We start from the raw sequence: 14,700 nt of genomic DNA on the forward strand, positions 1-14,700 counted from the left end.
CCCGCGTTGCCCTGGGGGAGACACGGCCGCCGGTGCAGGCGCTTGGAGCGCAGCCGCATCCTGCGCTACCCAGAAGCGGGCCGGGACACGCCTGGAGCAGCGCTCCGCGGGCGGGCGAGGCAGCGCAATGCCGGCTCGGCCCCACCTCCCGAGCAGCGCGGGGTTTTGCCGTTCAAACCTTGCCGTGCTGGTGGCGGCTTGAGCGGGAGGCCTGGCTACGCGCTGCAGAACCCCGCGCCTGCTGCCGCTTGAGGCCGACTGAACTAAGCTACTGCTGCTGCCCCCTAAATCCGCCGCCGAGCGGTTTCACTTTCTGGCCTGAGGGCAGGGGAGATCCCCCCCGGTGACCCCCGGCGGGCGAGCTTGGGAGGCGCGTCACCGGCGCCGGGACTGACTGACTAACGGGGTCAGTCGGCGGGGCGGTGGGGGTGACTGACAGGAGGCGGGCGGAGCTGATTGGCTGGCTGGGACAGACCGGGGCGGAGCGATTGGTTGGCGGGAGCTGTCTGAGAGCGGCAGCGGCGGCGGCGGCGTGTGGCGGCGCGCGCCCGGCGGCCTCTGCGGTCCCGCCGCGCACCCGCCAGCAGAGCGTGAGCGGGCGGCAACGAGGGGCCGCGGGGCGCGCTCGCGCCAAGGCCAGGCTCGCGCCAGCCCCGCCCCGCTCTGGGCTTCTCCCGGGCGGGACAAACGCGAGTTTCCCGTTGGGCACGTGACCTCACCGGGAGCACCGGTGCCCACCGTGTCTCGCAGGCAGACCATGGTGCTGGGCGCGGATCAGGTGAACCTCATTGGTCAGGTGTTCGAGTCCTACGTGCTGGAGCACCACAAGGAGGACATCCTGGGCATCCTGAGGGAGGCCGATGATGAGGCGCACTACCCCGTGGTCGTCGATGCCTTGACGCTCTTTGAGACCAACATGGAGATCGGGGAGTATTTCAACGCCTTCCCCAGCGAGGTACTCACGGTTTTCGACAGTGCGCTGCGCCGGGCAGCCCTGGCAGCGCTGCAGGATGCTGCTGCGGGCTCTCCACAGCTCAGCCTGAAGCAGAACCTCCATGCCAGGGTGTCTGGTGAGTGGCCATAGCTGCTGAATGTCCATACTCTGTAAAAAAAATATGAGGATGTCATGGGAAGGAGCAAGTTTCATTCAAGGCCAGGCAGGATGGGGCTTTGAGCAGCCTGGTGTAGTGGAAGGTGTCTCTGCGTATGGCAGAGGGATCAAGAACTAGGTAATCTTAAGGTCCCAACCAAAACCATTCTATGAGTCTATGATTCTAATGTTTGTGGTTTGGTGGGGAATTCATAGTGTTTATTAAACAGAAAAGAACACATGCAAACACACAAAGTTGTGCAGACCAACCTGGGAAAAGTCTGTGGCCGTCCCCAGTGGCATGTGTGCAATGGTTGGCGTTGGATCAGTACTCATACCAGAGCCTGCCCATGGCATAAAGACTCCTCAAATCAGTGTCTGGTCTCACATGATTTCTCTTCTAGACGGAAGGTCTAAAGAAAAAAAAGTTTTAGTCAAAGATACGTAGTTCATGGATCTTCCTGCAGGTTGACTTCTTTACTGTGTTGCTTGGTTCATGGTCCTTACTGGCTCCAGCCATCTCCCGGAAGAAGCAAAGTCTGAATTCTTGTCTTGTAACAATTCCATCTGAAATTGTCAAATTTTATGCTTAACTAATTGTTCTAAAATTATTTGTTATAAAATTGGGATGAACTGTTGAAACAATTGATCTTTATTAGAGGATTTTGTCCTTTTTTTTCACTACAAGTTGATATGCCATTATTCTTTATTATTAGGAAACCTTTAGTAGCTTTGAGGTATAGTAAGTATGGGGTGCAGGTTCTGGGGTAAAAATGCCTGTTTTGCCTGTTGTGGCACAGTGGTGGCACTGCTGACCTTACCAGTCACTTCTGGTTATAGCTATTTGAAGCAATAATCTGCAAAGTTATGAGCTGGCAACTTGTGTTTCCTTCCTCTGCCCTGTGTTGGAGTGGTTAACGATCATTCAGTCTCTTGACAGCTTGAACTTGGATGAATCACAGTTGTTAAATAGGCCTGGGTTCCATCCAAGTAAGTTTATTAAAAATATTGCCATTAAAACACATCAGAAATTTAATCAGCCTACATCTCTCATAGTGCTACCTTCTCCAGGGTTTTAGGGAAAGACTTGCTACCAATTCAAGTGTTGCTTGTACAAGTATGTGGTGTACAAGGATGGCTTCTTTGTTGTACTAGCAGTTGAAATGTTGGGCATCAACCTGTACCTACAAAAGTAGGAGTGAATTAAAACTTTCTCCCTAGTGTTCTAGGATGCATTTTCATCATTCAGGGCTTCAGCATGAAACCCGAGTTATTTCTATTCAAACTATGATTAGTTCATAAGCTACCAGGAAGTATTAAAAGGGAGTACAACAAGGGGAAGACAATCACTGCATGAGTAGTGGTGGCTTTAAGACATTCCTGCTCCTCTTATCAACCTGCTACTGGAGCTGACCGTTCCTTGCAGCGTGATGTTTTGTCTGAATATTCCCTAATCTACCTCAGGCAAAATTAGCCATGTTTGGTCAAATAGTTTTAAGAACTGATAAAAGCAATTCTGACTAGTGATTGATGAAAGAAGTTAATCAGCAGACTCACACATTACTCCACCACTAAACTGATGAAGAACAGAGGGTGGTTATCTTTGTGTAGTCCTGCTGGATCAAAGTGACATCTGTCCCTGTAGTTTGGTTTGTGTTCCATACCACTGGAAGACCGGCTGCTGAAGAAACAAAGGCAGTAAGATGGATGATCTCTAGGCTTTTTTTTCTGCCCAAATTTTCCCATGCTGCCGTTATCTTTTAAGTGGATGTGGGGTTCTGATTACCTTCCCGATTCTCATCTTGGAGTGCCACTTCCCACTCCCACGTCCAACAGGAATGAGGAGAAGGTGATGCATTTTTCTCACTGAAAGAAGCAGGCAACTACCTGGAGTGGGGTGAGGGTGTCTGCGTGTCAGGCTTGGACTGAAATGAGGAAAAGTGGTTTTTCTTGTGCAAGGTGTAAGAGTGGATTCTGAGCATGTTCATGCCAATATGGACAGGGCACCTGGGAGTTCAAGGAAGGATTTGGGGAGTCTGAATATGCAGTGATTAATAATGGATGATTTCCCCAGGTTTGCTGAAGAAAGCAAAAGATGAAGTTCTTTGCCTGAATTAGCGCTGTAGGAGTTTGACTGTACAAGTTCTCCTTTTGCTACAAATCTATTAAAGGATTTTTCCTTACCATTAGCCTGAGCACTGCTGTATCTGTTACTGATGACCAAGCTTCTTCTAATAGTTATTTGTTGTTATTAATACAATAAAGCTAATGCAAAGAGGCACATACTCAGTTAAAGAATTTGTCAAACAGTCTAATATGACCGGAATTAAGGCTGTTTCTTTCCCACCCAGACTCTGGTCTCTTCAGTAGTCACAGAGATGATGTAACCTGTGTCCTGAGAACAGTGCTGCAGCTCTCTCTAGTGTGAGATGTGTTGTATTTTGCAAAGGTTGTTGAGCTGAGCCAATACTGAACTAGGAAAAAAAGATACCAAAAATGGTTGGAAAAATAATGGATTTTGTCCTTCTTTTTTTTTTTTTTTTTTTTTTTGTCCTGAATGCAAACCTGTGGGAGAAAAAGAATTTTCAGCAGGTTTGGTAAAATATGTAACCAGCTTTGTCACAATCAACCAGAAAAATCTGTTTGCAGTTCTACATAATACCTGATTTCTTTTCCAGAATATTTCATTCCTTTCCACTTTTCTGTTTCTTTTTTTTACTTTATTCTTTTACCTTTTAAAATTAGCTGAATATTTTAAAAAATTTTTTTAAACAAAAGTAAAAGGTCAAACACTTGGCTTAAAAGAATCAAAACAAAATGTTTCAGCATGCCTGAAATCATATAGAAATAGAAGCATAGAATGGTTAGGGTTGGAAAGGACCTTAAGATCATCTAGTTCCCACCCCTCTGACACCTCACACTAAACCATGTCACCAAAGGCTCTGTCCAACCTGGCCTTGAACACCGCCAGGGATAGAGCATTCACAACTTCTTTGGGCAGCTTGTGCCAGTGCATCACCACCCTTATAAAATATTTGGTTTTGAAAACACTAAGATAATTACATGTTGTCCATTTTTTGGCAGCCAAGGCTACTGAGATTTGACTTAAATGCACAAATAGTTTTGGTCCCATTAGAAACATTATTTTGGAAGTAAAGCTAAGAAATTATTTGAAGAGCAGGCAGTATCTTTTTAGGTTGATAATCTTTAGTATCTTGTAGCTCATATACTAACTTATGAAGAGGCAATATTTTGATGCTATCCGCAGGTGTGCATTTCAGAGACCATTTATTTTCATAAAGACTTTGTAGGCTGTTGAGGTGGATGAACCTTCCTGAGGATTTCAGTTGCTGTGGTGGCCACACGGGTGAATGCTGGAGCGGAATGGGTACACTATAAAGCTGACTGCTGAGGTGGAATTAAAGGAGAACAAGTGGAAAGTGTTCTGTCACTGTTCATTTGATCGTAAAGTGCATTTGCTTTCATTGCATTCATAACCTCTTTATATTCTTTTTATGCTATCTTCCTTGTGCTTGAGGTTTACTGATACGCAGGGTCCCTTCAAACCCAAACCATTCTATGATTTAAGGTCAGATGCTCATAGACTAGGAATTTTAAATTTGCTTAGGCCTGAGAATTCACACACTTGTTTAACTGCGGGAATAACACTGAGCCACAATTAAGTACCATAACTGAAATGTTGCAATGCAGATAAACCGGTTGCAGAATAAATGGCATTTGTCTAAATATCATTTAAATTAATTAATAGATCTGAGAACATCAGGATCTCTTTCCATGACTGGAAACTGTTCATGACTATTCAGCCCTTGGCAAGAGTAGGAGAGTAAAATGGCAACATTTTCTGTTAGTGCTCTGTGCCTGATGATTTTCACTAAATGAGGCCAGTGAATCAGATTAATGGTACAACAGATGAATTGTTGAAACACATTTATGAAACAGTAATAACAATGTCTACTGTTAATATGTGCGGCTTTTTTTCTAGTCTTTCTGTTTAACTGCATTATAACTCCATGTTTTATAAGCGTAGCCTTATGGTGCACTTATTTTTATTTAACAGGTTTGCCTGTTTGCCCAGAGCTGACTCGAGAGCACATTCCTAAAGCCAGGGATGTGGGTCACTTTCTGTCTGTTACTGGGACTGTCATACGTACCAGTTTGGTGAAAGTTTTGGAGTTTGAACGGAGTTATATCTGCAATAAGTGCAAGCATGTGTTTGCTGTCAAGGCTGACTTTGAGCAGTACTACACATTTTGTCGTCCATCAGCCTGTCTGAATGAAGAAGGCTGCAACTCAACCAAGTTCACCTGTCTCTCTGGAACAACCTCTTCTCCTACTTGCTGCAGAGACTATCAAGAAATCAAAATTCAGGAACAGGTTAAAAAAAAAAAAAAAGGAAGGGGGGAAAGAGGAGGGTATTAAGGTATAGGTGTTCTAAGTACAAAGAGAATTAACTGAGGAAGGCATTTGAGGGCTTAGTTTCCTGCTGGAATAAGGTAACTCAGTATTTTAGTGATGCTGTTGGTGCTTATGTCAGAATTAAGTTTATCCCATTTCCACTGGTAAGTTTTACATGCTAAGATAAGTAGAAAAATTTTACAGGTTCTGTTGCTGTTTAAAACAAATGCCTGAGAAAACTGAGAGAAGCCAGACAGCCTGATCAGAGATCTCCAGTCAGAGAGCTGAAAATGTAGGCACATGTTAACTAGACTTGCATTATTAGGTAACTTCATTCAATACTGTATGAAACACCCAGGGTCAGTGCTTAGATGAAATTTCCATGTCAAATCCTTACAACACCAAGTGCGCATTGTTTCTCTAAGTGTTTATAATATATGATGCTGATGTTCAACCCTGCTTTTAAGGACTAAAGCTAGCCCAGTGGTAGCCAAGGCAAGCTGTGGTGCAGTATGGTCAATACATGGTATCTGCAAATGTCTGTTCCCTTCAGCCACTACTGAGTTCAACAATTATTGAATATGTGAACCTTACAGACTTTGTATTGATTTTTCTGAAGGTAGCCCTGGGTGAAAGTACAACTAAGCTGGAGGAGGAAGAAACAATTGGGCCTCTTTTTACAGTAGTGCATAAGTAAGACAAAAGTGGCACATGAAAATCTACACTGTATGAATATTGAGAATAAGCAGGGTATATTGCAGGCAATGTTTCTGGTTTTAATGTGCTCAGTGTCTTTTTCATAAACCTTTTCTAAGATATTTTCAGTTTTTTCAGGGTTTGGTTTCATAGATTAAGAGGATAGTGATGCCAATCTGCATGCAATGTATGTGTGAGAACAGAAATGTATGAAATTAGAAATGAAGCTCTTAAAAGTTCAGAATAGCAAAAAAAATAAGGGAATAAAACTAGTAAGCAAGCCCCATGTTACATGTTCATATAATGATTTTTTCTGACATATGGTTTCTAGACCATTTCTTTTTTGGTTTTCTGTGTGACACACAGATCTCTATGATGGGAAGGATTTTCAGCAGCTTGGGCTTATTAAGCACAGTAAAGTTAAACCAGGAATGAATTTCACTTGTGTCTCCTGTTGAGCTCTGCAAGTACCTGTGTATATGCCACCAGTACTGACAGTGATGTGAACTATTTGTGGCCATTTAGATAATATACAAGGGGGAATTAACTTTCCTAGGCACTAGGGAGTGAATAAATCTAGAATTCTAGCATGTATGACCATGTGCTGCAGCATGAAAAAGTACTTCTTATTGTTGTGATTGTGCAGTGGATATTCTAAAAACTATTGCAGCCTTTAAGTGTAAATGGAAAGATTGCTAGCTGGAAATAGACAGTGACAAGACTGTATAGATTTTGCCCAGAAGAAAAGAAAGAGAATTACAGGTCTTACTGGCACATTTGTCAATACACATTTTTCTGGTTGTGTGTGATTTTCCTTTTCTATTGTTGATTTAATCCTTGACACCCAGGTGTAAACTTACATCTCAGCCTGTCAAATTATGGTTAAGCACCAGAAAAATACACAGAATAATCTTTCAGCATATACTTCAGTGAAAGGTTATCTAACCCATGGAGGTGCTTCAGCACCCAAAGTAAACTTTGCATATTGAATAGGTACCTAAAAATATCTCAAATTATTAAAAAAGACCAAAACAAAACCAAAACCCGCCCTCTTTCAAATGAGTTTGTTTAGTGAGCTTTCTTCAGCAAGATACTGAAATCACACAGCACCTTCCAGGTTTAAGCACCTTCAACTAATTTAATACCTAATCCTGTTCTCATTAACATAAGCATTAAGCTTCCGTCAGTAAGTTCATGGCAGCAGTGGCATGTATACTGTGCATATTGTGTAAGTTTTGTGAGAAAAACAAGGCCTGACCTCAGTTCCAGGAAAGGAATGTAGGTCCTGAAGCCAGAGCAGCTATAAATGGCTTTTGAAAAGTGCTATTCTTAAAAAGTGCTTTTCCTTCGGTCTTCTAGGTTCAAAGACTGTCTGTTGGAAGCATCCCTCGTTGCATGGTGGTTGTTCTAGAAGATGACCTAGTGGACAGTTGCAAGTCTGGTGAGGATACAGCATATATCTCATATTTTCATACTATACACATTTTTGTTTTTATGTTTGAGGTGAATCTTTGCCAAGTAGGCTGTCAGTGGTGAGGGCTTCTTGTGTGAGCTGTGTTCATTTCTCACATTGCTGTTTCAGCTTGGATGTTAGCATGGCAGTTGATTAGTACTACAGAAAATGTCATACATCCCCATGTTACATCTTGACTGTTTGACAGACTAGTTTCAGTAAGTAATGTGTTGTGACATACAGAAACTATATTAAATCTTGTTAGTGTGGGAACACCAAACCTCTTGAGATTGGTCCACATTGTCACACAGCATGTGGTGTGTCTCTGTAGGCTGGAGAGCTCGGTAACCTGACCTCCTATCTAAGGAGTGCTGCAGGTGAAGAAAGCTGCTTGGCATTCAAAAAGGAAGCTAATTGTCAGGAGGATGTATGAAGAAGTGACAAAAACCTCTCAGATAGGCACATCCTCACAAGAAGTTAATTTCTGGTTGTGCTTTCTCAGAAGAACACTGTGGCCAGAATGTTAATGGGTGATTCTGGAATTCATTACTGAAGTTACCAGAAGTCAAATAAGTTTTGATTAAAATTTTTTATAATAAATCTAATTGAAAGAAGAGCTTCTACAGCTTACCATGAATTCCTCTTTTCTAAAAGAAGAAACAAGCAGAGCTACACCTTTAAGTATTCACCTCCCTTAAACAGAAGTAGAAAGACATAGCAACTTCCTACCGTAGACACAAGCAAGCTGCTTAATGTTTTAGACTTGCAGTAACTGCAGGTTTGCTTTTTCTTGATCTTTTTAATCTTATTAACTGTAACAAGAGGATCTCAATTGCATTGTTGTGCATTACAGCTCATACACCTATATACCTCAAGTCAGGTGTTATTTTACTAATCTCTGTTATTGCTTCCAGGAGATGACATCACAGTGTATGGAGTGGTAATGCAGAGGTGGAAACCTTTCCACGAGGGTGCACGCTGTGACTTGGAGCTTGTTTTGAAAGCCAACTATGTTAAAGTAAACAATGAGCAGCTGGCAGGGGTTGTAATAGATGAAGAAGCCCGCAAGGAATTTGAAGACTTCTGGGAAAGGCATAGGAATGATCCCTTAGCAGGTTAGTAGTTGAAAGCCTTTAAGTAGGACACATGATCAGATAGAGATTAAATCAGGAGTGAAAATACAGAAACGAAACTCATTTTCCCCCCATTATTATATCCCACCACTCGTTCATCCAGTAATATATTTTTCCTCATATGGGAATATGAAATTCTTACTTTAATATTACTGGAAAAAAAGTACCAAACACACTGCATTGATCTTCCAGCTTTTGAGACTTCTAGTCAGGTGTTTTGTGAAACATTTATTAACAAGAAATGAGAAATAATAAGTTGATCAGGAAAAAAAGGAAAGTGTTTTTTAATCAAGAAAGAAGCAGCATGCCTTTTAGAAGAAATAGTGTGGACTGGATCTGCTTTTAGTCAGCATAGCTGTCGACTCTGGGGCGAGAGATCTGACTCACTGTCTCTGCATCCCAAATTAAGCAGTGAATCTTCACCAGAGAGCTTAGTGCATCTCATCTTTAGCCTAACTCTTGGATGCCTAGACCTTTGACTTAAGTGTTGCAGAACCCCCTATCAAATACAGAGAAAGTCTTCCAATTCACAATGGGTTCCAGAACATCCAGAGTGTTTAGTGTGCCGGCTCCTAAACTTACCATGGTCTGCAGTTAAACACCTAGGAGTTAGTATGAGTTGTGCCTGAAACTCTGTCCCTCTCCATAATCTGAGTGCTTCCTCCTGAACAGCATGGAAGTTCAACGGATTCTTGGGTTTTTGCCACTAACCTGTCTCAGGCTAACACTGTCTTTTAAAATCCTAAAAAGGGCTTAGTCTTCCTTCTTAAAAGACAAACAGGAGGAAAAGTAGGTGAGAATGTTCCCCATGTCAGCTTAAAAATTAGCGTACTCACATAAGAAATTGGAGATCTTGTCAATGACAAAGATTCTTTCCTGGAAATGCAGCTTAATTTCCTGGAAAGCAATTTAATTGCTAGCTTCCTGCTCTTTGGAACAAGAACATTTCTTGTTCCTGCTGCTTGGAATGAGAACAATTCTTATCACCATGGGTAGAACTGTTCAGAAAGTAGATCAGGATCCTCTTCGAAGGTCCTATGTAATCTTCAATTCTCAGGACAATTTTTGGAAGCCTGCAGGGAGCAATGTGGTTTTAGGCAATATTGCCCATAAATAAATTAATATGAGGTGGCTACCAGAAAATTGAGGTGGAAATTGGAAAGACCATAGGTGCCCAAGATGTCTGTTTAAGGCTCTTTGTCTGAATTTATGTTAAAACTGAGGGTGAGATCAAGTTTGACTAAAGAGTCAAGGTATAGGCCATTTCACAACAGGATGTGTGTACATTTACTGTTTTTCAAGAGATAATGGTAGCTACTACTGCATTTTGTGTCAATCAGTTCATGATGCTGTGTATTCAATGTCCTGAAAAAGACTTCTATGGCAGCCCTCTGAGAGAACTTATGCAAGTGACTATTTTTCCTGCATACTCTCTAGGAAGAAGCAGATAAGCTGCTCAGCAATCATAAGGCAAATGTATCTGAAGTAAAACAGAGGCAACTGGGGAGTTAAATCTCAAGTTACACTGTGGCTGACTGAAGTTTTTTAAATCTCGTTTTTGGACAAAGATGTTAATTCCTTCAGAAGATCTCCACAATAAATACATATGCCTCAAGTCATCGTTTAGGTGCCTATGTATTTTGCCAGTACCATGTACTTGCATCTAAATTTAAAACATGAAGTTAACAACTCAAAAGTGGTCACTCTGTTTATTCCCTAGCAATGGGAGTTATGTATAGCGTTAAATCTGTGATTCCTTACTGTGCTGTTAGTGTCAAAATCTCAAAAGGACTCAAAATCCCAGATAGACTTTGTTAGACTCAAAATCTCAAAATTCTGTGACAGACCTTCCAAGTCAACATCATTATGGTAGAAGACTGAAATACTGTGTTGCTGGGAAGAGACACAGAAGGGTGGGAAAAAGGAACATTTGACACAGAAGAGACAAAGAAGGAAATTCAAGACGATGAGAAAATGAGCTATGCTATGGGTATACAGGTTTAGGGCAAAGCTCTTCAAGTGTTAGAAGGTTTCTTAGTTTTCTTGAATGCACCAAACACTGGTATTCAAGGAGATATTTTGAAGTCTGGAAGCTTTTATGTTTTGTTCTTTATAAACCCTACACTTGATCTGTGAAACAAAAGAATTTGCATGGTGGCATTTTGTTAGTGCCTTTCCTTATGTTATTTAGACCATAGATTCCTTAAATTGTGATAGGATTGGCTTTGCTGCTTGTGACTGTGGAAGACTTAACTCTGATATAATGAAGGAAGTTTGGATCAAACAGCTGCTTTGGGTCCAGTTTCAGAAAAAAAACAACCAAATCCCAAAATCTCCTCTCTGCCCTGTTGCCCTTGATTCAGGAAGCAGGAAGCGGACCCAAATTATTTCTGAGCATACACAGAACTGTGGACACAGGGCAGTTATTTGATAGTGTTCATAGAAGAAACTGAATTTTACTCTTAGGGCAGTGCTGAGTGCCATTTTTTGTTACTGTTTTAGGGAGAAATGAAATTTTGGCTAGCTTGTGTCCTCAAGTTTTTGGATTGTACCTGGTGAAGTTGGCTGTAGCCATGGTGCTTGCTGGTGGTGTGCAGAGGACCGATGCTACTGGAACTCGAATCAGAGGTTAGTATTGTTTCCAATAGTACCATTTTCCTTTCTAACAGTTGTTTCCATCACTGCCTTCTCCCACATGCCTACCTCCCTCCAAAATCAAACCAGTGGGGTTTGGAGCATGATCATCCCGTTTACTTGAGTGAGAGCAATTTTTGATTAATGCTGAGTATTCTTCCAGAATCTCAGCGAAATCAAGTGGGTGTCTAGACTTCCTCTTTTTATTTTAATTTTTCCCAACTGAAAGTAGGCATTCAGGGTTCCATTAAGTAGAATATTAAAGGCAGTTGTTTTAGATAAAACATAAACTCACTTTTTATTGTATAAGTAACGTCTTGAAATGATTTCTAGTAGAATATTCCCAGCAGTATTTGGCACCAAAGGATAGCATATTAATGTTTCCTTAGTGTGGATCACTGTACTATATTGAAAGGAAAAATTAAAGGATTCATTTTACTTCCTAATGCCAGACTTTTCCGTCTGTGATTGTCAGCACATCTCACTTAGCTCTGTTACTCTAAGTTATCTGCCTGCTGATTCTCCTTCTGTTGTTATTAGATGGCAAATATGCCATGTGCCAGGTGGTGTGCAGGTTGTAATCTATATAGGTCATAATGATTCTAAAACAGTATGTCAGTATACACAGATACAGGATTTTCTGAATGCTCCAGCAGCTTTATATCTGAATATATAGACTTTATATCTGAATTGAAATTGTATTAATATTTTGTAGAAGACAATGAAATCATTTTAGAGCACTTCAGTGAGATTGTAGCCAAATTACTTCTGTAATTTCATTGTTTTGAAATTACTGAGTTGTGTAACCATTGGCAGTGTAACAGAACTAGTTAAGAAAAACAACCTGCTGTTTTTATTAGTCCTTTTTGCAATAATTCAAGTAGCTGAATAGTGGAACGATAACTGAAACCTGGTACCCTTTTGTTTCGTGTTCAAGAGTAAGTTGAGTCTGAGAAATGTGTACTCTAACATGTAAGAACTGACATTACAGATGTACATCAAATTCCTGCTGCTACTTTTAAAATATTTCACTGTAAATATTTGGTTTGGATGCAGCAATATGACTACATCCTTTTATTAAACAATATATTTATCACACCAAATAAATAGTGCAGTCTTAAACAGGATTACATATTGTAATGCGTATGTAGTGCTAAATGTTAGGTGAACAATGAAAAGTATTATTTGATTCTGAGCATTTTGTGTATATCTTTCTCTGTATTTGAACTGTCTACTCCTACATCAACATTTTCCCCCAAGGTGAATCGCATCTTCTGTTGGTTGGAGACCCAGGTACAGGGAAATCTCAGTTTCTCAAGTATGCAGTAAAGATCACGCCACGCTCTGTGCTTACTGCAGGAATTGGATCTACAAGTGCAGGTATGTGCCTCTTCAGCTGAAACGTTTTTTTCCACTCTAGTACGTTTATACAGAGGTCTTCTAAATACATGCACATATGTGCTCAGGTTGTATGAGCACAGCTGAAGCAACAAATTGGTGTGGAGGCATATGAAGCCTGATACGATTCTATGCAGAAGGGCAGTCCTGCCCCATCTTCTGTATCGGTAGAGCATTGTGATGAGCTTCTAATAGGGAACCTTAAAAGCCTCATCCAGAGGCACCTCACACTGCTTTGCTAGCAGAGGGTATTCTGGACCTGTATTTTTAGTGTTCTTCCCAGTTATGACAAATATGACATCTTTTCAGAGCTCATACTGTGATGGGCTAGCATCATTTGGTTTCTCCTGAACAGATACTTTACTTTCTTCTGTTCTTTTATATGTTCTGGTCAGGTGCCAGTTTGATTTCTGCTCACTTTCTGGAAATTCACTCCCATGCTGAGGAATTATTTCTGGCTTATAAAGGTGGTTTCAAGATGATTTCAGACAGCAAGCTTTTTGTTTGTTTGTTTGTTTAATGTAAGCATGTCCCAGCTGGCTCTGAATACCAGGTATCTTTACAAACTCTTCTGGGGACAATGTGCAAGTTGTCCCCAGATTACACCTGCAAATGACTTTATTTGAGCGAATGACTATATTACTAGTACATTCAAAATCACAAACTAATTAGGGACAGACCCCAGTGTCTCAGCTAGCATGTGTACCTTGAATGTTTCTCGCATAGCGAGTGCTGCTTTTCATTTTATGTCTGGAAAGCAGCATTATTTGTACATGGGAACAGCAGAGGATAAATCCTTCCCAGTTCTGTAGCTATGTGTACATGTGTGTAACTGGGTCTTTTGTAGCTGCAGAATTGGAACGTGATGTTGAACATGTACTCCTACGTGCAGGTAACTTGTTAAAAAACAAGTTTGATTTTCCATTCAAACTGTTGACAAATAGGTCTGGAGGGAAGCCAGAGAGAGCATTTTAGCTCAACATAACTTTTTTGTTCTGTGTAAGAACACAAGTTTTGCTAGGGAGCTGACAGTTTTCTGGAGTGAAATTCTGCCATGCATTTCAATGTAACTTTGCCCACTTTTGTCAGTAGTAACCTCCCTGTGTCAGCTGCTCTTGGCCTCTGATATTGCTGTTGTCTTCTTCACTTCATCTCCCTCCTGTGCTTCATTGTCCATGTGATCTGGTTTCCAGCTCAGCCATGATAGCCATATTCAAAGACATTTCCCTCCCTGAAAACCAATACTGCAGTTTACAAGCTTACTGGGTCTTCAGATCATCTGCATTTCACTTAAATATTCCTTACATTTAAAAGGCCTTTTGCTTCCCTCTCTTCTCCCTTCCCTCCAGATCTGACAGCAGGTGCATCAAATTTCCACCTTAAAATTCTTTAGGACCTTTGTCACAAGTGAAACTTGAGTCTCTAGCAAGAAATCTTATTAACCCTAATTTAATTTCAGGGAGTCTTTCCATGGAACTTTTCCATTAGAACTGCTGGACTAAAGCATTAATTTCTAGCCCAGTTTTGATGTAGTTAGAATTATTTTCTTTGCCTTCTTCCCTGTGCAAGAAGTGTCTTATGAATATGTATCTAACATTGATTTTGTCAACTTGTTCTTTGTGCAGAAGTTCTAAGTGATGAATTTAGAGAACTATTAAATTGCTTTTCTTTCCTTGTCATAATTGTACACTTGAATGTACACTTGAATTGTACACTTGAATTACCTGTTTCTGCTTTCTCATGAGAGGAGAGTCCTAATGCACATTTTTCCTTCCAGTCTACAAAGACTAAACCTGTAAGTTCCACTTTCAACTAGTTCCTTACTTTGTATAGAAAGCAGTCTGCATTGCAGTTTACTTGCTGGCTCTGGGATTACAGTC

At 41.0% G+C, this 14,700-nt stretch overlaps 1 protein-coding gene across 1 annotated transcript in view; it reads left to right on the forward strand.

Annotated features, from left to right (window-relative positions):
* Positions 1–757: 757 nt before the first annotated feature.
* Positions 758–14,700, forward strand: part of MCM9 (minichromosome maintenance 9 homologous recombination repair factor) — a gene marked incomplete at both ends in the record, with an annotated part of 47,858 nt that continues 33,915 nt past the window's right edge. The window contains 6 exon segments of the mRNA XM_080616109.1: positions 758–1,070; positions 5,169–5,485; positions 7,562–7,643; positions 8,570–8,772; positions 11,296–11,416; positions 12,683–12,802. Coding sequence (XP_080472235.1) covers positions 758–1,070; positions 5,169–5,485; positions 7,562–7,643; positions 8,570–8,772; positions 11,296–11,416; positions 12,683–12,802 — 1,156 coding nt within the window.

This window comes from Psittacula echo, assembly GCF_963264785.1.
Source record: "Psittacula echo genome assembly, chromosome: 4".
NCBI lineage: Eukaryota > Metazoa > Chordata > Aves > Psittaciformes > Psittacidae > Psittacula > Psittacula echo.